General features: G+C 42.1%; 1 protein-coding gene across 1 annotated transcript; it reads right to left on the minus strand.

The window, feature by feature from the left end:
• On the minus strand, positions 1 to 26,893 carry CIR1 (corepressor interacting with RBPJ, CIR1). Its single transcript, XM_054971558.1, has 10 exons — positions 26,667 to 26,893; positions 23,064 to 23,158; positions 20,839 to 20,912; positions 18,236 to 18,249; positions 18,081 to 18,136; positions 17,304 to 17,352; positions 17,032 to 17,149; positions 5,238 to 5,344; positions 3,148 to 3,233; positions 1 to 864 (listed from the first exon to the last, which is right to left on the minus strand). Exons 1-10 carry the CDS (start codon positions 26,736 to 26,738, stop codon positions 195 to 197), a joined length of 1,341 nt encoding a protein of 446 aa, XP_054827533.1. The 5' UTR covers positions 26,739 to 26,893; the 3' UTR covers positions 1 to 194.

Raw genomic sequence — 26,893 nt, forward strand, 5'->3', positions numbered from 1 at the left:
TTCGGGTTGAAAAACTTTTGTTGTTTTGTTGACAGCCTTCATATAAAACATATAGGGCTACTGGAAGCAGGCGTGTGACACTGCATGGAAAACAACCAATTCATTAGAACGAGTGCCAGCAGCCCTTACTAAAGGTGTTCGACAACAAAAGGAGAACAGAAGCGAGGAGAGGTTGCATCTGCCTCCCACATGATCTATTTTTTCCTCTCTCGGCTCCGACTTCTCTCTCTCTGCTCCATTTCCACAGGCTCCTCTCTCTCGTAGTCCCTGTGTCTGCGCTCCTCTCTGGCTCGGCCTGAGCTGTGGCTTTGGGTTTTGTCTCTCCCGTGCTGCTTTGCCTGGGGGCTGCGGCTCCTGTGTCTTGCGTGAGAACCTCTCCTGCTCCTCTCCTCACGGCTTCTGCTTGTGCTCCCGTGACTTTCAGATTCCCTTCTCTCGTCTGTGCTATTGGATCTGCTCCGGGGCTTTCTTCTGCCCTCCCAGGAGCTCCATTTGTTGTTCTTCCCAGAACTGTCTTGCTTTAAAAGTCTACACTTCTCCCTATCTTTGTCCTTGTTACCATGACTGCTAGAGCGCTCTTCGTAAAGTTTCTCCTTCGTCTTTGCCTTCCCTTCAGAATCACTGCTGCCAGCCTCTGAAAACGTGCCTTTTTTCCTTGCCTTAGAATCCATCTTCTTTTGTGCTGCTTTATCTGGGCTGTCGGTCTCGCCACTGCTGCTGCTTACTGAAGTCTCACTGGAGGATGTGGAAGAGGAGCTGCTCTTATGTTTCCTGTGTTTAGTTTTGCTTTTTCTCTTCTGCTGCTTTTTCTTCTTCCGATCTTTCTTCTTCTTCTTCTTTTTCTTCTCCAGGCGATCCAGTTTCCTTTAATTGTGAACACAGAAAATGTAGTGCAATTAAGGAGTGAGAGATTTTTTTAACAATCGAGTGCCACCATTGTGTCTCTTGCAGGTCGGCAATTAAGCAGATAATACACAATACAGTCCAGACATTGAGTAATTACTTTTTAAAATACCCATCTGGCCTCCCAAACTGACCAAATCAAGCTTTTTAAAGATAACCTGATCTTACTATAAAAATAATTCAATTGCTATCCTATGTTCCGCAAAAGAGGAAAACAAGAAAAAGATATCTGAGATCAAAACTTTAATACTGGAACCAGCAGACTAATTTAAAAATTCACCAGAAAACAGACTAAAGGATGTAAGCATTCCCTAAATAACTTTTACTTTTATTTTAGTTTACGAAGAAAATAATGTCTTTGTTTATATTTAGACGCTTCAAGTCATTACTGAGTAAGACTGCAATACTAGGCATGCCTACTTAGAAGTAAATTCAACTTTATTCTGTGGAGCTTACTCCCATGTAAATGTGCATAAGATTGCAAGCAATAGGTTTTATTATATGGTCTTTACTGATGTTTTTTCCCTAGAGAGGCATGGGAGTGCAGAGCACTTAAAAAATCGTTCTATTAGTGATTATATTTGTAAAGAGCAAGTTAACATTAGATCTACTAATAATAAATCCTTCCATATGCTATAAAATTAAGGGGAAAATTATCTTTTAACTGTAAAAGGCATCCAATGAACATTATTTACAAGAGTTCCTTTGATAGCCGTTGCTATGAAAAGGCTGTGGAGTAGAGAGTGCCCTCAAGTCATAGCTGACTTATGGTGGCCAGTGGCAGGGTTTCCATAGCAAGAGACTATCCGAGGTGGTTTGCCATTGCCTGGCTCTGCAACCCTGGTCTTTGTTGGAGGTCTCCCATCCAATTACTAACCAAGGCCGACCCTGCTTAGCTTCTGAGATTTGACGAGATCAGGCTCACCTGGGCTATCCAGGTCAGGGCATGAAAAGGTTGTATCCAGCACAAACTTTCTACATATATTAGAGATACTGCAGAAAATACAAGAAAAAAAAAGACTACAGTAGCTGTTTGCACTAAGTCAAACTTACTGTATCTTCTCTTGCATTTCCGCTTTTGTAAAATGTTGTGCAACCAATTTCTGTGCACTACAATATTGGTGCTACTTATTGCACAAGATCCTGTGCAAGCACAACTGTGTTTCCACTTGCACACTGCTGGCTCTAAGCCAATGGGTTGTATCCAGCAGAAGAATCCACGCAGCAGATCTTCCCCCGCTTTCCTGCGGCCAGCCCATTGGTCTCAGAAATCTTCTCTGAGGATCGGCAGAGCTTCACAAGCAATATGTGCCATACGACGGGGTACTGTAGTCACATGGGAGAACCAGAAATAAATGCCCCGTCTCCACTGACACAAATGATAGCACATTTTGCTTGCAAAGTTCTCCTGGTAATTGGGGGAAAAGATTTCAGAATTTCAGCCTAAATCCTTCAACCTTAATGGGAACTCTGTCGGGGGCTGATTCCGCACACATTGGAAAATGCACTTTCAATGCACTTTAGCAATCGTTTTGAAGTGGACTTTTTGTTTCACACACGAAAAATTCAGTTCCAAATTATCTTTAAAGAGGATTGGAAGTGCATTATCCAATGTGGGCGGAATCAACCACTGTTAAGATAATCTACATTAGCATTCCAGTAGAAACAGAATTTAGTTAGTTATTTACTTATTTCATTTATACCCTGTCTTTCTCCTCAACAGTGACTCAATGTGGCTTATATCCAGTTTGGTGTAGTGGTTAAGAGTGCAGGACTCTAATCTGCAGAGCCGGGTTTGATTCCCCACTCCTCCACTTGAAGCCCGCTGGGTGACCTTGGGCTAGTCACAGCTCTCTGGAGCTCTCTCAGCCCCACCCACCTCACAGGGTGTTTTGATGTGGGGATAATGGTAACATACTTTGTAAACCACTCTGAGTGGGCATGAAGTTGTCCTGAAGGGCGGTATATAAATCGAATGTTGTTGTTGTTATTATTATTGTTATCATCAACATCCCTTTCCTCTCCTCCATTTTATCCTCACAACCGCCCTGTGAGCTAGGTTAGGCTGAGAGCGTGTCTGGCCCAAGGTCATCCAGCAAGGTTCTGTGGCAGAGAGAGGATTTGAACCTGCGTCTGCCAGATCGTAGTGCAACAGTAACCACCACACTACACTGGCTCTGCAACAACAGCTTTGTGTAATCTGTTACAAACAGAAATGGTGTTCTTTGCTAGCGATGCACTTACCTCAAAAGTTTTTGTTTTTGCTTAGTCGTCAAGGATTTTAAAAATTCCACTTCTGGGTCATCTTCTCCTTCACTTGCAACAAATTCCTATAAAGAGGAAAGGAAAGATTTTGCTGTGAGTTATGAATTTGGGGGGGGGGGGGGGAAGCTGCACTGAACATTACAGCAACCATCTGCATTAATATGTTTGTTCTTTTAAGACGATGTGAGAATAAAATGGGGGGCTTTGGGGAGAAATAAATTGCCAGAATGTTGCAAAGAAGGGATTCAGGTTGAACGAGGTGCTTGAAATCCATTTCTCCAAATAGCTCCTTCAGGGAGGACAAAGGGTAAGCATCAATATACATGAGGCACCACCACACTAATAGAAAAATCAATGCGACTCAACAGAAAACTGTATGTTAGATCCAGCTGGCTTTTTTACTCAGTCTCACTTAATTCCCCTTTTTACTGCAGCCCTCGTTCCCCCACAGCCTTTGCCCCTGCAGGCCTCTTGATCCCCAGCGTACCTTTTTCAGGGCTTAGAGGGGATTTTTTTTTTCACCTGGTCAGATTCAGCCTTATAAATGTTACGCAAAAATTTGCCAGTTGAAGAGAGTTACTCGCTGCTTTCAGTTTTCAACGTTTTCATTTTCAAAGCTTTTAAAGTTAGTACAGGCTTTCTCAACTTGTTTTTTGTCTATTCTGTTGAACATGAGTTTTTATACAAAAGTGATTAATACACGACATGAGCAAAATTAGCACGAATCCTATTCAGATGCTTGCATGCCGTGGAGAAATCTCTGGCAGATCGTTTGGGTCTCAAATAGCTCTTCTCTTTACCACAGGAGAAAAGAAGAAAAACCCCTCTTGATCCATCCTGCATTGCAGTTGTTTTCTCTTTCTGGTAAAGGGCAGAGGTGGGATGCAGCCAAGGGCTAGTACTAGGCTGAGACTTCTGCCAGCGGGTAACATTGGAACGGGTTCATCTGTACGAATTAGGCTGGTGGCAGGATCTTAAGCCCCTGAACTGAAGCAGGGCATTACAGCATACTGTGGAGGAGTCCAATGCCATGCCAAGGAACAAGATAACCTGCCAACCCCCAGTACCGGCAATTCAGCTGCCATTGTTATGTAGGTTTATTGAGAAAGAAGCCCCCTAAGACTGGATGACAGCAGTTCGGAATGCTTTAAACATGGAACTGCTCTAGTCAAAAGAAGAGGCAGCAGAGGCAGGAGTCTTGATCTCAAAAGCAAAATGGATATCAGAGGAGTTGTTACACCCCTGTAGCCTCTCAACTTCTTTTTTCTCAGCCAGGATCACTTCTGAGATTGGGGGTCCCAGCAGGAGAACATAAAAAGTACCTGCAGAACTGCAGGGAGATAAATTAAGGACCTAATTGGCAACTGTGGCCTCCTGCGCTCAGGTAAACCCCTGAGCTATCCCAGGTTAAGGCTATTAGCTGCCCTGGAAGAAAAAAAAAGCCCTGTCTCTTTAACAGAGCTTTAAGGTGTGGAAATGGGCAGCTGAAGCATAAAGAACATCTCCTGGTAAATAACAATCCATTAAACTCCCATTAAAGGGACAGGACTTCATTTTTCTCCAGGCCGATCCTGTCAAGGATCCGTAAGTCTTGCGCCTGTCCTGCAGTGCGCCTTCCAGCAATGCTCCTCTAGCTGGTGAAAGCAGCTTGGAAAGCACAACCAACCTAGGCTATCCTACTCTCCACCTGGAAGCTGGCTGCTAAATCCCAGCAAGGAACAGGAAGTGCTAGGAGGGAGCAGCCCATCTGCAAGACATCGGTGTCTTACCCTAAGCAGACTGGAACCATTTTCTCTGGGAAATATTAAAGCGCTGCTAATCCACAGGAGGCATTTCATTTCTTAAACTACGAGTCGGGAAAAATATTTTAGATCTGTCACTCTGGCTAACACACGCACACACACACACAAAGTGGAAAACGGAGAGTAAGTGTCAGGATACACATCTCTTGCTCCATCTATTCAGCTTTCCTATGGATATGCATATTACAGAAACATTAAGTAACAATTCACAAGCAATCACATTTAGATTTACAGACATTTTCAGCTTACTGATAAAAAGATCATTACCTGTGATGGATCATTTGCGGTCAAGTTTCTCCCCAGTACATTTTGTTTCAGTGCAAACCCACTGTTTCTCATCTCCGCTATTAGCTCCGAGGGGTGCATTGATGGCCCTGTTCACCAAAATCACAGTTTGAATGTATCATTTATATCTCTCTACCTTTTTTTGGACTCCACAGTGGGAATTCAGTTGAAGCTTTGTTAAGTAAAATCACAGCTAAATCAACTCAATAATCTTCTGCTGAGCAAATAATCAGATATGATTTTCTAAAACAGCAGTCTGGAGATTCAGAATAGAAAATAATTGCATTTTTCTTTAAGTGCAAGGGGATTCTCTTCTTATGTAACTTTGTCATGTTGAAAACAATATATTTAGGTATTGTCTAGCTTTAAGCTTTTGATAAAAGTACAAGAAATACAGAAAGCTTAGGAAACCCAGGCCAACTTTAAACACAGAAAGCTTAGGAATCCCATGCCAGCTTTAAACACTTCCTGACACTGATGTGAAAATATACTTTTAAGAAGCTTTAAAGTATTTTTAAATAATTAAGCATGCCTTTTAAAATACTTCCTCCCCAAAGTTCCTACATGATTCTCAAATGTTAGCCTCAATGTCATTTTTTGGTATCCAATATGCACGGCCCACGACTTGGGAAATAGGTCCAAATCACGAAGCACAAATCTTGGCTTAGCCTTGGGTTTTTGCCAATGGAACAGTTTCTCTCCTTGATGGACAGGATACAGGCTGTTGGATTTCACGCTCACTCTATTGCGCTTTCGTAACCCCCACACCTCCCAGCCCTGGCTTCTGCTACCATTACGCCTGTTATCACATCTGAATCAACATTAACTATGGTTAATATTAACCAGTGTGAACTTGTTATCTAGGATTTGAAACCATGGTTTAAAGCAGGATATGGCTGCCCCAGCTCCTTATCATATCTGTATATATTCATCTTTAATGACCCCCCCCATTTTAAATTATAGCAGTGGCTCTATCCTTTTGCTCTGGGGTGTATTTAGAAGCCTCTCACTGCCTCCTACAGCTCAGAATTATAATCTGAGAGCACTGTGTGGATCAGCAACATCAGCTTTCATAGGAATGCCTGCTTTACTTGCACTATTGGACTTCCTCTGACATTCACTTATCAATCAAACATGATTCTAGAACTTCCAGGAAATTGTGTGTATGTCTCCATAAACTGCTTCCTCTAAACTATTTGGTTCCCAACCCTTTCTTCCACTATTTATTTAATTAGGGTATTTCTATGCCACCTCTTCAGAATCCTGCTTGAGATGGCTTAGAATTAAAACAATAATACCAACAAGACTTCCAAGGCATACATTTTCAAGAACCAAGCTCCCTTCATTAAATATAGTATCTGACAAAAGGAGCTTGACTCTCAAAAGCTTATACCCTGGAAATCATTTTAGTGTTTAAGGTGCTGCTGGACTCAGATCTTGCTGTTCTACATGGCTACCCATCGGAAATTAAAACAAGGTAACAGCATAAAAACAAACCATTAGCAATGTAAAAAACTATCCATAAAAAGCTGGTAAGATAAAACCTCCTAATTAAAACCCTGAGTAAAAAATGTGTGTTTTAGCCCGGCACGTAAAAGAAAGTGTAGCAGGCAATCCTCAAGAGGAAGGGCATGCCACAGGAAATGCCCTGTCTCTAGTTGCCACCTACCTTGCCTCTGAAGGTGGGGGTAGGGCACAGAGAGCAGGCCTTGACAGATAGATCTCAACTGGAGGGATGGATAGTATGGGAGGACATGGTTCTTCTGGTACTGTGGCTCTAAGCTTTTTAAGAGCCTTAAAAAGTAAGAACCAGCGCCTTGGATTATGCCTGGAAACAGACAGGTAATTGTTCCTGCAGTGTGCCCTCTGTTGAGAAACATGTTCCTCCAGGGCTAAGCACAACCTGCTCCATGCAAGATACTAAACAGAAAATGCCTAGCGCCACAGGGACATGCTTCATTTTTGTGATGATGTATTGAAGAAATGGAAGAAAGGGTCAGGATTCAAGCCACCCCATTCCCTGCACATGCCTTTAGTACATGGTTGGAGGAACATCTTTATAAAAGTCATTGGAGAATGGCGATGTGATTAATGTGGCAGCAGGAGGTGCTTAAGGAGAGAGAGGAAGGAGTTGTTGCTCCAGAAGGAGTCACTGCACGTACGGTACTTGTCCAACAATAATCAGCCTCCAAATGGCTTTCTGGACATTTCAGTGTAACGCCTTTTAGTGGTGTGAGACAGGGGCTGTGGCGGCGGCAAGCCCATGGCAAAATTGTAGGGCTCTAATATATGGGAAGTATTACATTCAGACACGTGTGCTATTTCCAAGACTCAACATGTAATACGCTCTTAATACCCTTGCTAACTGCTTCCATTCGTTTCAGCGGAATTCACATCCAAATAAATTAGGATTGCAGCTTTAGGATCACGCAAAGACTAACTCCCTGCAAACAAGGAACAAGGAAGGTGAACTCTGGATTTTTAACATTTCCTGACACCATACTTAAGATTATTGATTTGCCACCACAGGCTCTCTCTTCAGAAGTTGGTGCTGTTGTGTATGATTTCCTCAGTGGGACAGGTTTGGGGCTGGAGTAGTGTTCATTTCTAATTCAGCACAATAAACACCTTCCTAACCGCCGTACAAACCTAGAGCAAGTAATATACCTTTATTTTTTTCTCCCTGGCGTAGAGCTAAACAGCATGATGTCTGAGCGTACAAAATGGGGGTGGGGGTTTTTTTGTCATGCTTTTATATATCAAACACTGATTTAGCACTAATACATACTTTAATTGCCAGACCAATGAGAATATCAAAGATTCATGCATTTTTCTCTTATACAACATTAAAGCTTTTTAAAGGAAGCTGTTGAACTATGAAATGTCTCAGCATGTCCCAAATCCTCTAAAGAAACATTTTTTTGAAAGTCCTTTTAGGTATGCAGAGTCAGTTGATGCCAAATAAACAGCAGTTTGCAAACGGGAACAAAATGATCCTTTGATGTAACTGAAAAAGGCAATCTTTTGGCAGAAACATACAGAGGTGGTGTTAAAGAGGCTAATACCAGGATCTGGAAGTCCTACGCACTGTGCTGTATGTCGAAATTGGTGAAATAAAACTGTAGCTCAGGCCACAGTACAGAATACGGGGCAAATAGTGATTATTCTTCAAGAGCATCCCAGGTTTCTGGCTAGGAAGTATGAAACACACACACACCTTGTTTGAAATTTTATCTTGAATGTATCTAAGAGCAAGACTGTGAACCTTGCTGTGAAGTGTCTTTGCCTCAAATGGCGCCCTTGAATTGCTGATAGCATAAAACATCAGAGGCAACCCGGTGATATGCAAGGCCTTAAACGAATCACAGAGAGTGTTGCTCCAACAGACCTTGCAAGGAGATTTCCAGGTCAAGAAACAGTTCCTGGAACTAGATGGAATGCAGGGATGCTGACTGGGTTTGACCCACAGGGAAGGAGAGGGCAGAGGAGTAGGTCAGGCTTGGTGGGTCAAATTTGTCTAGCAAGTGTGGCAGCCTGGATGATAGGCTGCAGGGCATGGGGTGGGGATGGAACCCATCATATGGAACACCTGGAATTTGCTTTATACAGAATCAGACTATTGGTCCATCAAGGTCAGTATTGTCTACTCTGACTGGCAGCATCTTTGTTCAAGGTCTCAGGCAGAGGCCTTTAAAAGTCACCCCACTGAACCCTTTTAGCTGGGGGCTGATGGGAATTGAACCAGGGGTCTTCTGCCTGCAAAGCAGCTGCTCTGTCACTGATTCATAGCCACTCCTGCTGCTGTTTCCATGCTGATACAGAAGGTGTAATCCAGCTCCTTCATCACCAAAAACAGTAGCACCAAAGATAACATGTAGGGTATGTTAGTGGGTCAGCAGTTTCAAAATTGGGCAAGACAGATGTAACCACCATCATTTCAGCAAAAAATGCTAATTTATGAATAAAAAAGATGTAGAGTACACCAGGAAGAGAGAGGTTTGCTGTGTATGGAAATCTGCATGTCAGGTTCTTTCAGTGCTACTAGTACCCAAAGATATTGCTGCTATGTTTAAAGTTTAGCCTCAGAATTTTTGCTCCGTTGATTCTGCTATGCACAGTGAACATGCTGCCCTCTAGAGGCTGACTGTGGTTCATAAGACTCCTAGAAGAGACATGGAAATTACAAATGTCTGTTTCAAAATGTATCCATTTCTTTTGAAACTGAAGGCCTGTATCTCCTTCAGGCTCTGCAGAAAGGTTTCTTTCAAGTTTAGGACAAAGTTTTTTATCTGCATGAAGACAACGTTGCAGTTACAATGAGAAAGTGTCTTTCCCACAAACATTACCTTAAAATTGGTGCTTGCTACCAGTTATTTGATCAAGCTCCATCCTAAGGGAGAGACTATACTAAGGCACGTCAAATCCCAGGCACCGAGTTGCCGTGGCACCTAGAAGTTTCATTGCATACAGGAGTGCTCACTGAGAGAATGGGGAAGAGGAGGAGAATTAAGAATTTTTGCCTGGACCTGGTGAAGCTGTGAATTTCCTGCACTATGCAGGAGGTTGGACTAGTTGACCCTTGGTGTAACTTCCAGCTCTGTTTCCACTTATTAGGCTTGATTACTATTTGCTATAAGCCATGTTTTTAAGGACCTTAGGGAAAAGAAATAGAGGATCTGGGATTTTATATTCAGAACAGAGTGAGCGATATAAAATGACTGTCTTCCACAGGCTATCAGAAGCTACTGCAAGTGGGATAATTTTGCATCAGTATTGCATTTTATATCCACTATAACACCACAAGGGCATATGTCCACCGACGAACTGGAAACCCCTTATTTTATTTCCTGATTGCATTTGGAAGTAGTTCTAGCACGTACTTTTAACTTAAATATGTTTACTTGGAAACAGGCTACACTGAAATCAAATGGATTTTCATCCGAAAGCAAGGAAGTATGTTATAGATCTGGGGTGTAATCATGAGCAAGCCCTTCATTTCAAGCTAAACTGATGGCTAGATTCATGGCTACTCTGGGTCTAATTCCCTCCTCCCTCTCGTCAATGATGGTCCAACCTTACTTTAGTACAAGAGACACCATGAAGTTCCGCCTTTCCTTGCTCTGCTCCTCGTCACGGATATGCAGGATGGCAGATAAAGGTGGAAAGTCACGGTATCACCCTACAAGGGAAGGTCCTTAGATGTTGTAGACTGAGAACTGAAAACCACGGATAGCATTTTTGGTGCCAGCCACGTATTTCCTGAAATATCTATTTTGATGTTGGATGAATCAAAGCTATCTGGCTTCTCCAGAACTCTTCTTATGCAGGACAGCTCAACAGAAAGACAAAGCTTTGTATTAGAAACTGGAAAACAACTTTGGACCAACTTACACTTTAGAAGGATGCAAAACTGACAGTTTTGCATGTAAGTATGATAGAATGTTGCACATACCTTACCTTGATTATGAACCTGAAAAGTTAAGAACGAGGGGGAGGGGGGGAATCTAAACCAGCTTAGTCTAAAGAAGCATTCTGATTGCCTAATTTAACTTTGTAAAAGGAGTAGTAAAGCTTATAGCAGGTCTCCGTAAACCTCGCAGCTGGAACATTCTAAGACTACCATGTAGCTTCCAGTGATCAAAGTAAGTTACTTTATATATCAAACTAAGATTTCATAATGGAAATAAATGCAACACCAGGGGGGGTACAGTTGTCATGAAATAATTACACTCCTGGGAGATTACAGACAAGGCTGTACCCCAGGGGTGTGATTATCCCATGATAACCACATCCAGTGAAATTGCCTTATTGCAAAAATAATCTCCATTCACCAGCAAGATATATTATTCAATAGGAGACTTTTGAAAGCGGAAAGATTATATATTTTTTTTAAAAATCAAATCACCAACTGGATTAGCACTACAGTCTGTATACAAAAGAAAAAAAATGAAACCAAGCCTGACAGAGTACTTGTTATTTTCTGCTGTTCGCTACTGTGTAGATCTCTGCTGCTCGCATTGTAAAAATAGACACCCATTTTTACAGAACAAGGCACTCATTAGCACCGGACATGGGCTTTTATCTGAATGGGTACAGTCCTACTGGGGATCTTCCACATGAAGCATCAGCAGTGAAATCAACAGAATGTTTGTAGATGGGGCAGATATACAGGTTGCGCTCCAGTGGTTCTGATATGTATATGGAGCTCCACGAAAGAAGTAGGGTTACTCATTCCTCTAGAACTGGGGGGATGTTTTGGATACACAGCGGGTAATCCTTACTTACATATGGAGCATTTCTCATAGTGGAAGCCCTGCTCTGCACATTAATCCTTTGGCTATTGTGCATAGCTGAAGTGCACAATAGTCTGCCCAAGGCAATGAATTTTGATCCTGGATGCAAGAATGTCGTCATAGGCTTCTGCATCCAAACGCAGAAGCGAGAACACAAATTCTGAGGCACTTCCTAGGTGTATAACTACGGTCTTGAAGTGAGGCTCCTCTTCTCTGGATCAGGGCAATGGTATTAGTGCCAAAGACAACCGTTAAAAGAGTGCTCCACTGGATCAAAAGAACGGCCCACCTATTCCAGCATCCTGTTTCATACAGTGGAAAACCAGTTGCCCTGGTGGGACAACAGAAGGGCCATGGAGATGGACAGAAAACCAATAAAGGGGACTACATTCTGAGTTCTACAAGAAACAGATGAAGGCTCTGTCTGAAAATGTGGCCCATTAAAAGCTCTCCTCTGAGAACAGAGTATCAAGCCAGTTAAGTGAGCAGTGTTTGCTACAACAGAACCCCATATTTTAATTTCTGTATATTACTGCATTAACAAGGAAGTGGTAAAGATTTATATGACCTTGGTGGAAGAGAACTATTAAAGCACCAAAGGTGAACTGGCCATTTGACTTTCAGGAAAATTTCCCGGAGGGCCACTGGCGTGGAAGGCCACTGGGGGCCAGGAGCCAGCATAACTGAGCTCCTGCAACTCAGAACCTCAGGAGGAGCATCGGCTCAGGCCCTTCACTGGCCATGGTAACTGATGGCCTGCTCTGCTCTGCTGAGAGTTTTCAGGAGGAAGCAAGCAGTGAAGGAATGCCCATTTTTGACCACTGAGCTGAGTGACCAGTGAAGCACTGGCTTGTAGTGCTAGGGGCCCACTCGTCTTGGCATACTCCAGGGTCATTTTCACTTCCCAGTCCACTTCTGTTAAGTACTCTCTGCATCAGGGCTTGGAGATCTACCTATTAGATGTGCTGCTGGCCTCATGGGAATCAATTTTTATTTCTATAGTGCATGTCAAAAATCTCCCTGGACTTTCTGCAGTGGACCTTAACATCACTGTACGTAAACAAGCATGTTTCAAAGGGAAGCTCCAGGGCTAAGCTGCTGAGTTAGAATTCAGTAATGAAGCTGGCACTGGAGAATAAGACTGAACAGCAACGGGGAGTGACTTTTCACTACAGAAAGTAATGGTCCAACCAGTGTTATGGACCAGAGCATTGATGAGTCCTCCTCACTAGACAGAGGCTGAAGAATTGGACAGGGAGGAGGCTGAGTCCCTTGCCCCAAGGGGAGGCAGTTCAGAGTCTCCCAGGAACCCCCTGTGACATGCAAAGGAAGCCCTGGGAGACTGGGTTGGCTCTCTAGCCTGGGGATTACAGCTCTGTCTTCCTCCTCAGAGACTCAACCTCCCCTACCCCAGAATCTGCTGAAGCACCGGAGGGCTCTCCCCTCTTGCCGCATAAAGCCAAGAACCACACGGACCTCATCAAAGCACTTCCTGCCATAACCAGCTGCAGCACCTTTAAGAACTAGTCATCTGATCCTGGAGTGGCATGGCATGCACTTCCACCCCCATGCAGGTGTATGTAAGGCCATTCACCCTCAGCCTCTGCAGTAACAACATCGAAGTTCTTGACAATGCTGGCTCCAGCCTGAGTATCTTAATTCCTGGAGCAGAAGATGAAGAGGGTATACTAGCCGTCTTCTTGTTCCAATTTATCCCCAGAGAGTTCATACTCACTTTTATTGAAATTTGTCTGTGTTCTGTAAGGAAACAGGATGTCTCATCTACTGCTTGTCCTTTTGCCCTAGCATTTCACAAAGCACTCTCTTTCTGTACCCATGCACACATATCTATTTACATACTTAGGAAAGCACTTCGTGCATTTGAGGAAACAAGAGCCTATGCTGCAACGTATCTGTTAAGTCTTTAAATGCTATTGAGACTGACACACGCACTTTACATTTATAATTTTGATGTACAATGAATAAAAACCAACTACAAAAAAAATCCCCATCTTCCTGTTCTTCTCTTAAATGGAGATAGCTGATATACTTTACCTGTTTACGTCCTGCAACTCTATTCCATAGAGATTTCCTCTGGCAGAAACTTACTGCAAGTGCAGTGGTCTTCAACCCATGGGTTGGGACCCCTCCAGTGGATCAAGAAGTCCCACCTACTTGGCTGCGAGCCTTTACTGAGCTGCTGTGTTTTCTTTTTTGAGTGCTTACTGGAAGGACCCACGGCTAGTGTGCATGCACAGGAAGCAAGGGTGTCATGTACCCTTTGCCTGCGGGTTGAAGGAAGAGGCAGTACAGCGAGGCAAGACCGTTCAGTGGTGGAAAGGATTCCCTTTAAGCACAGACAGGTTCAGAGACTCTGGCCCATCCTCCTCCTCTCACTTCACTGAGGTCATGCAACTTTTTCACATAATTGTAGCTCGGTGGGCCCCTTGTTGCTTCCCACAGTTAAGAGTGGGTCCTGAGCCTGAAATGCTGAAGACCACTGTGATCGTTTTAAAGGAGAGATGGGGAAGCGAGGACAAGAAGGGGCATTCAGCTTGGGGAATGGTGGATGATTTTTGGTGGGGGGAAAATGGGCAAAGGAACGATCGTCAGGAAAAAAGATCACAGAACTACGAGCAACGTGCAGTTGCATTCTCAGTATACAGGCAGGAAAATGTTCAGTCAAGTTTAGGTTTCCTGCCTCTCGAACAGGCACAACAAGCAGGGCAAATCTAGACAACAGGATTTATTTTTGCTGGAAATTCCACAACAGAGTTTCCAATACTATTTAGCAAGGAATGCCACACTGCACTAATCAACTACTTTTGACAGAGATTTACAATCCTATGCAAGCACCAACGTCCAACTGGCATTTCACTTCTTTGTGCAATAGCCTGAAAGTAGTCCAGTTGAAGTTAGGCTCTGTGAGTACCTAAAACAACGCAAGCCATGGCAGCAACATAAATGTTTGTTTTCATTTTTTTAAAAAAAATTAAAAACACAGTCGTCTCAGTCTTATAGAAATTACTCAAGTTAAATGTATTTTAACATATTCTAGCATTTTATTCTTGGGGTGATATCAAAGCTACCTAAAAAGACTAATACAAAATCCAAATGCTGACTTCAAAACAATTTTTTTTATTTACTTTCCTTATACCCTGCCCTTCTCCCCAGTGGGGACCCAAAGGAGCTTGCTTCATTTTCTTCGCCTTCATTTTCTCCTCACAACAAACTCTGTGATGAAGGTTACGTTCAGAGTTTGCAACTGGCCCAAGGTCCCCCAGCGAGCTTCCACGGCAGAACCCGGGTCGCCCAGATCCCAGTCCAATACTCCACCCCACCAATGTGGCAGGGCAGCTTCACTGAGGCTTCAGGAAAGACTTGAGAGAGGAATCCAGAGCTTGGAGGCACAGACTGGCAACCCTCTTCTTCTTCCTGGTGTTATCTATTTAGGAGATTTCCATGCCACCACTTTAGAGCTGTGCTCAAAATGGCTTCCAATTAAAATCCCATAACAACATAAAAACAAGCCTTCGGACATAAACAGAACCAAAACTATCCCTAAACAGAAGCGGACCATTTAAAAAGCTGGTAAGATAACCCCTCTAGGTAAAGAAATGGTTTACAAAGGTATGGTTTGGCCTTGTGCCTCAAAGACAATGAAGCAAGTGCCAGGAAGCCTCACGGGGGAGGGCATTCCAGAGGCAAAGTGCCCTCCCTGCCTCAACTCCAAAAGTGGGATACAAAAGCAGGACTTGAGAAGCAGGTCCTAACTGGCAGACCGGGAAGTACAGGAAGAGATGGATCTTCAGGTACTTTGGCCCCCAAGCCATTTGGGGCCTTAAAAGTAAGAACCAGCCTGGAAACAAATGGCTAACCAGTCTATACAGTATACGGAATGCCCCAAATGTCAATAATATTCCCAGTTGATGGTGACTGGAACAACTGTACAGGTGTCTTCCTCACTAAACCCACCAAGAGAATGCCTTTGGCCCAACAGAAGCTTACAACCCCAAGCCTGAAAATCACTGCTCTGGCAAGTAACTCAAAACTGGGATGGTGTTATCTCCTTCCCCACTACTACACATCATTAATATAGAAAACTGCTCTACAATATTTATCCTCTTTGTCCTTGTCGACAGCCTTGTCAGATAGGGTTCCCCCATTGTACAAATGAGGAACTGCAATAGCCGGCAGTGCTGAAGACCACTAAGTGAATTGACAGCAGAACAGGGATCTGAGCCTGTACGTCCCAGGCCTATATCTGCACTCTGACAGCTAGATCACAAAGCAGAGGTGTTGAGTCGTCATGACAAACAGATCTGAGACTGCAAATGGTTGGTATTTGCTCACATACTTCAGCAAAATTTTAAAAGGAGGAATCAGATGTAGAGTAGTCTCTAGGAAGAGCTGCCAACTTCCTAAAATATAGCTTACAAAATGGTTTGGAAAAGCAGATAAACCTCATCATGGAAAGGGGGAAAAGTAGCACAAGATGACTACTATAGGACTGATACGGGCATTGTTCTAAAGCTGCTGAAAGATAAGTACACCAACCAGTCACAGAGGTTGGTTGAAGAGGCTCAATCTGCACTTTTCCGGCAATCTTTGAGCAAGTCAAGGAAGCACATACAGCATGAGAACGAGACCAGAAACATACACAGTTGCTCTTTACAAGCTATCTAGGCGATGCAATAACCAGCTGTAACACTAATACCAATCAGAGGCAGAGACATAACTGAAGTTAAAGATTACTGAGCGTAAGAAGGGACAGTGACAAACTGGCCATTAAGCTGGACATCATAAAACTAATACTAAAGAAGGTGCATCTGGCTCAGGCTGGAGGCATTTTCTGATGGGGAACATTTTGCAGGCCTCCCATGATGGTCAAGAACTTGCCAGGCCACCCTCATTCCCCCACTCTTCTGATTTTGAATGCCACCACAAGAATCAAGATACTGAGTGAAAGTATTAGTAGTGCCACACAAATTCTTTTCGTGAAACTCAGGGTGCTTAGATTTGGAGGCGTAATGTAGTCCTCAAGTATTGGGGTTATCCATTAGCATGCATGGGTGGGGGTTGGAAGCTAATGCAGATAGAGATTAGCTTAATTGTTCCAGGCACACTTCAGCCCCTATTGGGGCACTCCAGACTGCCCCAGCATGCAGCATGGAATTAACTGGCTTCGATAGTCCATAACAGCTGTCAATTTATCAACCAGACAGGGATTCCTTTTGAAAAAAAGACACCAAAAGGCTTCTGCAGAGCAACCTGATCTACAGCGGCAACAGTCAAATAACTATATCCAACGTTATGGCTTAGACACTGCCACAAAGTAGCCGTGGAAATCTTAAAGTGACAAAAGACAGCCATATGAAATCCAAAAATCTTATTTTCTAACTAAACTATTGGCCTGTCCATGAAACTATATCATTCACACAGCTCTGAAACAGGATTTCAAAATATTACTAAATTACACCTACCTGATCCTTCATTGGAAACAGAGCTTGCATTAATCCCAGAAAGACCAAACAAAGGACATTCTCGGTCTGTATTCACATGGCCCCACTTGTGACATTTAATGCACCTCACATTCCGCACCTAGAAAATAATCATTATTGGCACAGTTTTAATTTAAACACTTCCATCCTATAACATTATTGCATAATTTAAAGCCCAGTAGAATACCTTGTTCATCAACAAATATCTGAAATACAACTAAAAACAAGGAGTAAAAAAAAAATACAAAACTTACCTGGATACCAAATGGCTGATCTCTAATATTCATGTCATCCTTAGCATATCTATTAAATATAAGAAAACAAGAACATGTATATTCTCACAAGAATATGCTACCCATGCTTTGGTTCCATTGGGATACAATATAAGTAACTATATATATATATATATAAGTATTGGGATATAAGTATTGGGATATAAGTATCCCAATATAAGTATTGGGATACAATATAAGTAACTATATATATATATATATATATATATATATATATATATATATATATATATATATATATATATATATATATATATATATATATGAGAAAGACTTTCTCTCTCTCCCCGTTTTTTCTTGTTTACTTTCTCCCCAAATTTATGAGGTTTTTATGTTATTAAAATCAGATACTGGAGCCTTTGTACTCCAATATAATGAAAATAATGAAAGATAATGAAATTCTCTCTCTCTCTCTCTCCATTTTTTCTTGTTTACTTTCTCCCCAAATTTATGAGTTTTTTATGTTATTAAAATCAGATATTGGAGCCTTTGTATTCAAATGATCTAAGTTTGAAGAAACAACTAGTAAAAATATTATTTGAAATATGTATTTTTCTGTAATTAAAATAAGAAATGCAGCATTTCACTAAGAAATTTTTCTCACTCTATAGAACACCAAGGATGAACTCACTCACACATGAATGCATGTGTGAGCGCGCACACATGAGAAAGTGCACACAGGCATGAAAATACATTCTACAAATGAGATTATCCAAGTAATAAAATAATAATTCTTACTTTTCACGTGGAGCTACCTTCTGCCATTCGAATTTGTACTCTGTTTCTCCTTCTTGCTAAAAGGAGTAAAAAAAAATTTAAGGCAAGTTCAAAAAATAAAATCCCAGTTTGAAAATCAGACTGTTAAAATATAAGGAATTACATTTAAAAATTACCTCTTTGGTCTCTTCTTTAATTAGCCAGTGATGCATGGGGGGAAAGAGAAGACACATTATTAGATGAACAGGATAATGTATACATATCAGTGTTTCAGATAGCATTTAATCATTTGGCATGTCATACAGGACTTAACTTACCGACTGAAATGGTTATTGTTTTTTAGAAAGTCATTATTTATTTGTAGTGGTTTAATACTTAGGATCATAATTGAGGCCTGGTTGATATAGAAGTATGAAATGGCAAAGACCTGAGGCAGTGGACTGGACTGATGGTTGATTCCAGGTTTAAAAGTCCCTTCATGTAAAAAAAATCCAGGCAAATAAAAAGCTAAACATTCAGAAAAGTTCTACTTGCTCTGATTGCTTGCTGGCTGGTTTTCTACTTGCGGGAAGTTTTTTTTTTTTTTAAACATGTAGGAACATTCTAAAATGTGATCCTTGGGTCTTGGCCACTTCATTTGTCTGCGTTTGTGAACTAGGCCTAACAAGTGCTATCCTTTGTAGAGTTACTCCAGTCCGTTGATTTCAGTTGCCTTAGACTGGAATAATCCTGCCTAGGATTGCACTGTAAAATTAATATCCAAATCTTGGCTATAATACAGAAGGAACGATATTTATTCATTTATTCAGTTCTATAAGATGCTATGGCAAAGGTCTCAGTATGAATGGGGAGGGAAAACTCATCCTGTTGCACTGATGCCGGGGACTGATCTGTGCTTGGAAAGGGGCATTATGCTGCTGGGGGCACAAATGCACAGGCAGTATTGTATGGGCATCTAAGCAAGTTGGCCCAACCTGTGCTGAAGCAAACATAAGGTGCTGAAACTTCTTTTTCCAGGAATAACTTACAGCTATCCACAGGCTGGGCCACGAGATACTAAATCTGCAGCTTATTCTGAATTGGAAGCAATATAGTGACTCCATTAAATTTGAAAAAGATGGTCAGTGGAACTGCAACACCATTGTCATAACTGGTAAATAGGAAATCTTCAGTATTATTTTACAGCAACAAAAGAACAATTCAGCCACGTAACTGCAAAAATAGCTGTGTTCAAAGCTCCACTGAGCTCTCCTTTTATGACACTTGCAGCAAGGCTCTAGAGTTATGATGGATTTTTTACACATAGTTGGTGCTATTTGCTAACATTTAATGACTAACAATAACACTTTTCTTGCTTCAGGAAAATATGAATGGCCTACATATTGACAGGAATCCTCTACTGGTGGTAGAGATTTATCACTTTATAAAAGCTATCTATGCAATATCAAATCTAGATACAGAATACAATTTCTGAATTCAAATGCAGCTAAGTGATTTCTGAAGTGTTTTCAGTTATAAAAAATCCTCAATAGGGCTGTGCAATTTGGGTTGGTTTAGTTTTGGTGTTTAATTGTTGTTGGTTGGTCTTCTTCTGGGGTGGTGGTGTTTGCAGGGATGCTTGCAGTTAGCTTAAATTACCTAGTGGTGTTTGGTGTACTTTGGGTATTCTGAGAGGGTTGTGTTCTCCCACTGGCTGAACCCAGTGACTGGCAGCTGTGAGTGACACCGGTTTTGTTGGGCTAAGTTGCAAGACTGTCCCTTGCTTCAGTTTGGTTTGAATGGAATGGATGTGATTCTCTGGTGTGAAGTTGATCTCCTTGCTTTACTTTGGTTCTTGGGGGATTCCATGCCCTTGCTTCAGTTTGCTTTTAGTTGCAAGGCTGTCCTTTGCTTCAGTTTGCTTTGGGTGATTCTCTGGTGTGATGTTGGTTCTCATAGGGAACAATGGAGAGTAGCTGTTCAGCCCTGGTCAGAAGGCACTGGGGTTTGGGGGGGGGGCTCAGTTTGGTTCTGTGGGGTTCCCCCAGAGATGAGCTTGTATTTGGGAGCTTGCTTTGGCTGCGGCATCCTTGCCCTGTGTGTATGTGCCCCTGGGAAAGAACTTGGAAAAGTACTCATCGTAGGAAACAATGGAGAGTGTCTGGTCAGGGGGTGTTGGGGTTATTTTGGAGGGTGTCATTTTGGTTCTGTTGGACTGTCTGGTGCGGAGCTTGCATTTGAGAGTGTGCCTCTGGCCATGGCAACCTGGCCATAGGGAATAATGGAAATTGGAGGTGGCTGAAGGCACTTTCTTTGGGAGGGCATAAAATAGCACCTCAAACTCAATCTTTATGAAACTTGGGAGGGGGAGGTCTTTAGAGGAAAGTCAGGAGTAGATACCTGGCAAATTTGATGAAATTCAGTAAAAAAAATGACACACACACACCCCCGACCACTGGATAAACCTGAACTGAGTTTTCCATAGGAAATAATGGCCGAATTTTACCGAATTTGCTCTGTAATACTGAACCGAACTAGAAAATCAATTCAGTATTCAGAGAATACCATTTTTTTTCCAGTTCAGTATTACTCAACAGAATTTACTGAATTTTTTTCCTATGCACACCCCCTAATCCTCAAAGCTGCCTCCTTCGTTAATATAATAAATATTTGCTATCATATTAAGGAAAGAAAAATTAATGTTGCTGTTAAAAAAAGGTCTTAGAAGTTTTTACTGGTGTTATTCTTTCAACACAAAACTCAATAAATACCATATAAACCATTAGACAGTAACAATTACCCTTCTTTGCTCCTGGTGGTGCCTCATACATAAAATTGAGACCATTCTTCACACGTTCATCGCCCATAAGCAATCTATATTGGAAAAAAAACAAAGATATATCACAAGAAACATAACAACCATGTATTGGATATTGAAGTTATTTTAAAATAAATATTTCTAATAAATATATACAAATAATTCTGACAAGATCCAGAGGAGGTGTCAAAGGTAGGAAGCCAGCAGCAATTCAACAGATGTTACTTTCAGAGACATCGACAAAGAGTGCTTGTGTATTTGCAGATTTTTTCTACAGTTGTCAGTCAGTATTAGAATTTTTAATTCTTAGGAAGAGGCTGCCCTGACCTGGATAGCCCAGGTGAGCCTAATCTTGTCAGATCTCAGAAGCTAAGCAGGGTTGGCCTTGGTTGGTACTTAGATGGGAGACCTCCAATGAAGACAAGGGTTGCAGAGGCAGGCAATGGTAAACCACCTCTGATAGTCTCTTGCCATGAAAACCCTACCAGGGGTCACCATAAGTCAGCTATGACTTGAGGGCACTCTCCACCACCACCAGGAAGAGGCTACCACGTATAACCAAACAAGGAACAGCCTTTTTAAAAGTCCATAATGTAAAAGCTTTTTTCTGTCTCTTTTTAGGTTTTAAGGTAGCCAAACCAACCAAACTAACATATCATACAGTACTACATGGGAGTGATGCAAAGAACCAGAATATTTCTACCAGACTCCACATTCCAGTACCGATTACAGGCATTTTATGGTGTTGTGGGGAAAGGGTCTGGAATAGCCACGATGATTGGCCCATGCCAACCAAACACACAGCTCCCATTAAACTAATAAGGATTGAATAAATGAGCATAATCTGCAAAAGGGGTCATAGCTCCGTGGCAGAGCACCTGCTTTGTGTGCATAAAGTCCCAGGTTCAATCACTCGTACCTCCAGTTAAACAAGTGAGGTAATAGGTGATGCAAAAGACTTCAACTTGAGACTTTGTGGGGGGGGGGGGGGCGCTGCCAGGATGAGAGACAGTATTGACCTCTATAAAGCAACCGTCTGATTCAGTACCAGGCAGTATCATGTGTTCATCTACATTCTATTTACAGTTTACAGTTTTGCACAAATTGGGGCTGGAATACCAACTTCCAATTGCTCCATGCCAATCAAACTGACTGGTCATGTGGGACAAATAAGGACTGATGCAATGCACCACAAAATCCACAGTCCATTACCCATTTCAGCTAATTAACTGTTTTGCACAAAACAGTTACAGAACACCTACTTCCCGCCTGCCTACACCAACCAAATTCACCAGTCCCACAGGTCTAATAAGGAAAGATGCAGCGAGCAACAAAAGCACCACAGAATTCCTGTTCTGTTACCCATTTTGGCAATCAACAGCTTTGCCTCCAGATGGCCTGGAAGTCCACTTGTGAGGTTTTAAGGCAGCTCAGTATACATAACTGTTGGTTTCACAGACTTCAGCCGTGTGTGTCTGTATGTTAGCAATTTTTAGCAGCAGTCCTTGGGATTAGAGATTTACTCAGTTGGATCCATCAAACAGATCCACAATTGCATTGGGGGTAGATTTTCATTGATCTACCCATGCTGCACAGATGCCCACAAGAAGGGACATGTGCCGCTAGTGTAGCCTCAATGATAGCAACATGGCAAACAGAAGCCTGTCCCCAAAACATCAGGTACACAAACCAATCTGAGAACACAATGGATGACAACTTGCACAGTGGAGTTAGGCGGATCAAGGATTGGTGTCCATTAGGATCTCCACAGGTGGGAGCTTGATGAAACTCCCCTCCTCTTTCACCAGTGACAGTGGTGGTTCCAGGTGTCTCACAATGGAATCCTATGCCAAGTTATACTCTTTTAAGCCCGCTGACTTCAATTGACTTAGAAGGGTGTAACTCTACTTAAGATTGCACTGTGCATCAGCTTAGTGGCACAGCACATGACAGCACCTGGGTTGCAAGCTCAATAGTTTCTGCTTCACAGTCCTGTCTGTTCCCTGGGGAGGAAATTCTCAACTGAGCTGAATCCAGGCATGCTGGTGAGGCACCCAGCTGTTTCCTGCCCAAGATCTGATGGCTCCATCTACGAAAGTTAGAAACCAGAGGGAGCAGCTTTCTCAGCTGCAGCTGCATCCAGACATCATAAAAGGGTGCCAGCCAGCTTCCTACCCTCCTTGTGATGGTAGGAAGCCGTATCTCACCTGTTGTCGTAAGATTCCTGCTCTTTAAGGTATTGTTGCATTAACTCTTCTTGTTTCTTCTTGTCGTAAGATATCTTCTGTTCTGCCATCCATACCTAATCAGAACAAATGTCATTTAAACAACATTCCTTTATGACTGTCTCCCATTGTGTACTGAAATCCCGTTGTCCAAATAAATTATGAAAAAACACAGGCACCTACATAATACGGTTATAATGTAAATTGTATAATAGGGGTTCTGACCATTTTTTCACATCCTAGAGTGGAATTCAGACCATTCCACTTTGTCTGAAATTCACTTCAGAGAGTGGCTATTGCTTAGTACCTCCTTTGCTTGCAGAAAATTTCAGGTCCAGCCTCTGGCGTTTCATATTCAGTTGGTGATGTAAAAGACCTCTCAGTGTGACACCCCAGCGAGCTGCTGCCAGTCAGAGTAAACAATACAGATGAATCCGTGGCCTGACTCAGCGTAAGGCAGTTTCGGCTGTGTTTACATGTCTAGAAATGGCTTATGATGACACCATTCACTTCTGTGGGCCTCATTTACAAGTAAGTATTTTTAGGATCAAGATGATAATGACTAATTTAACATTCTCACCTGCACAGTAAGATGCACGTGATTTTAGGTATAGGTTCTGGTGGGCACTCACGTTAGTTGGTTGTAGTAGAACAAAATTTCAATCCAGGAGCACCTTAAAGACTAGTGACATTTTCCATGGTATACGCTTTCATGAGACAAAACTCCCTTTGCTGGTATCTGATGAAGTGAATTTTGACTCACAAAAGCTTATAACCTGGAATTTTTTTTGGTTTTTAAGGTGCTACTGGACTCATATTATTTTGGGGGTAGGTCTTCTTTGTCATATAACAATAAAGTGTTAAGATTAACTAAAAATTAAAAGTAAATTGCCAGTGCTAGACTGCATTTACCTGAGTGTTCTTTAAGAACTCAAATGCAAAATTATCAATATTTCAAATAAAATATGTAACTTATTAGACCACTGGTAGGCAGACAATGTCTCACCAATTTTTAAAAAGAGGATCCACGGAGGAGCCACCTCATTATAGATCCTGTCAACCTATTTTCACGATCAGGCAAATGAGTAAGAAAAGCATGAATGAGGGGATCTGCCTTATACCATCACAATACTAGTCCATCTAGTTAAGTATTGCCTTATCTGACTGGCAGTGGTTCTCCAGGGTCTTAAGCAGAGAAGGCATTTTCCTTGCCTTTGTTACCAAGTATCATTTTAAATGGAGATGCCAGGGACTGAACTCACAACCTTCTGTATGAAAGGCATGAAACCTGTGCCTCTGAGCACCACTCTCTACTCTGAAAACAATGACCAAGGATAAGACAATCCATTGGTACTATTCTCCAAACATATTTATTTCTAACTCCTTGTCAGTTAGGTTGTGCAGAATACCAAAGACTTCAGATTGTTTTAAGACCAAACATACTATGCCAAAGCAGATGAAAGAACACCAAAATAGCAGTTGATATTAATTTTAAAGGCAAACTGAGGCAAAAATCCCTTAACTATATAATGGTATATCTAAAGCAGCTATTAAAAGTCTTAGCAGGAGATGTCGGGGACACAGTGACAAGTTTGCTACAAACATGCTCATTCAGCATACTATGGAAGTAAGAAAGACAAACATTGTTGAAAACATTAGGAAAAACAGAATCATAGCAGCAAATATCACATGACTTTTTGTACATATGAAAAGCAACTGCAGTGCAGCCACATTTAATAGCTATGCAGTTCTGGGTATCTGATCAATACAGGTCTGGATATTTAACTTTAAAATAAAATTGTACCACTCAGCTGTAAAAGTTTCACTTAATATAGGGGTTGCTTGGGAGAATTATCAGATGAAAGCTTGTGAAATTTGGGCTCACTAGTGAAGCAGTACTTGTAATTCACTGTGAAAATGGAATCCAACATTAGTGGAGTCATTAATTCAAAACAATTTCTGCACTTATATGCTGGGAGGTGTATGCGTGTGAGGAGAAGAACTAGAATCTATCACTGAGTATCACAGGAAGATCAAGCACTGGAGAGTTTGTAGGGATTTGTTCCATGGCTGGTAAGCAGTGTGAAACCAGCCATAGCCTATCAAGCTGTTCTGCCCTCTCTTTATCACTTGTTAAAGTCTCACTTTCCTCTCCCCGCAGTGGGCCTAACACTTCTTATCCTTTTTCCTCCTCCAAACATAACCAAAGACTTCACCTGCCTCCATCCTTTATTCAGCAGATGGAATTGCTGTAGGCACTCACAGAAATGGGAAATGACATATTCATATCTTTAAATAGCTGTGTACACATGTTTGGAAGATCTATCCCAATCAGAGTTCTCAGGGGAATTTGCAGACATGGTGGTCACACCTCCCTTTTTTCTGTGAAAGAAACACTGGCGTATCCACGCTATTTGTGCCTGCTGAACAGAGCTTGCACCTACTCTTATCTAAGGATCTGGGTACATGGCTCTGTTTAAAAGGACTTTTACAATGTAATTAGATAAAAATTGTCCTTTATTTTTTAGATTGGTTTTCATTCTGGCCAATGAAAAAAAATCTATCTATAGTTTTGTTTCTTTTTACTGTAGTGCTAGGGAATATTTATTTATTAGAATATTCTATGCTGCCTCTTCAGAATCCTGCTCCGGGCAGCTTACAATTAGAAACCACAGTATTTTAAAAAAGCCATTAAAAACATGCCATTACACATAAGCAGCATAAAAACTATCCATAAGTCAGCAGCAGATCATCAGAAAGCTAAGATAAAACCCTTACTTAAAAGCCTGGGTTTTAACTTGGCACCTGAAAGTAAAATAGGTGGCAGGCAAGCATCAAGGGGGAGCGTATTCGGAAGGTGAGATGCCACCACAGAAAATGCCCTGTCTCTAGTCACCACCCACCTCACCTGTGAAGGCAGAGGCGCAGAGCAGGGCTTGACCAGCAGATGATAACTGGTGGGATGCATAGTATAGGGGGAGATAATCTTTCAGGTACCCTGGCCCCAAACCTCTAAGGGCCTTAAAAGGTAAGAATGAGCACTTTGGATTGGGTGTCTACCCAGTGCAGATCTTCCAGCACAGGAGTGATACAACATGACAGGCAATCGAGATACGAAAAGGAAAGAAGCAAGTTTAACATATTAAAAGAGATTTTAATGAAATTGCTTAGTCTTCTCCCTCCACCATTATCACTCTGTCCGCTTCGTAAACAAAATGGCTAAAATTAAAGACAGGGCTAAAGGGGCAGACTTCCAGCTCATACTTGTACAACGCGGGGAGGAATGATTTCTTTATACTTGGAAAACGTATATGCCCCATTTAACATAAGGTAAATATACAGGCCTTCAAACAGAAACAATATAACCAAATAACTTAAAAAAAACAGCAGCACAAAAACGGCCAGTGTCCCAAACGAGCCACAGCGGAACAGCTCCGGAAAGCACGATTTTGAGAGATCCGGAAGAAGCTTTTTGGACACATATATAATATATTTTCCCCCTGGGGCGGCAGGCGGAGAGAAAACATACTTGGAAAAGACCCTCTGCCGGCTACCTCATGGGGTTAGGGGGAGAGGGAGCCTCACCTTTTTGATATTGGATTTGGAGGCAGGGTGGAAGTCCTTCTTACACATGAAGTTGGCGAAAGACTTCCCCATGATGGCGGCGGCGGCGGCGGCCAGGAACGAGGGACTCCGCGCCTTCTCCTTCCCCGCGGGCTCGTACGGCGCGTCCCTCAGCGCCCGCTCCTGTTTACATCGCCACAGCCGAGTTCTTCCTTCGACGCGAGGCTTCCGGGGCGGTCGACGGCGGC

The sequence above is a fragment of the Eublepharis macularius genome, chromosome 2 (genome assembly GCF_028583425.1).
Source record: "Eublepharis macularius isolate TG4126 chromosome 2, MPM_Emac_v1.0, whole genome shotgun sequence".
In the NCBI taxonomy this organism is placed as follows: domain Eukaryota; kingdom Metazoa; phylum Chordata; class Lepidosauria; order Squamata; family Eublepharidae; genus Eublepharis; species Eublepharis macularius.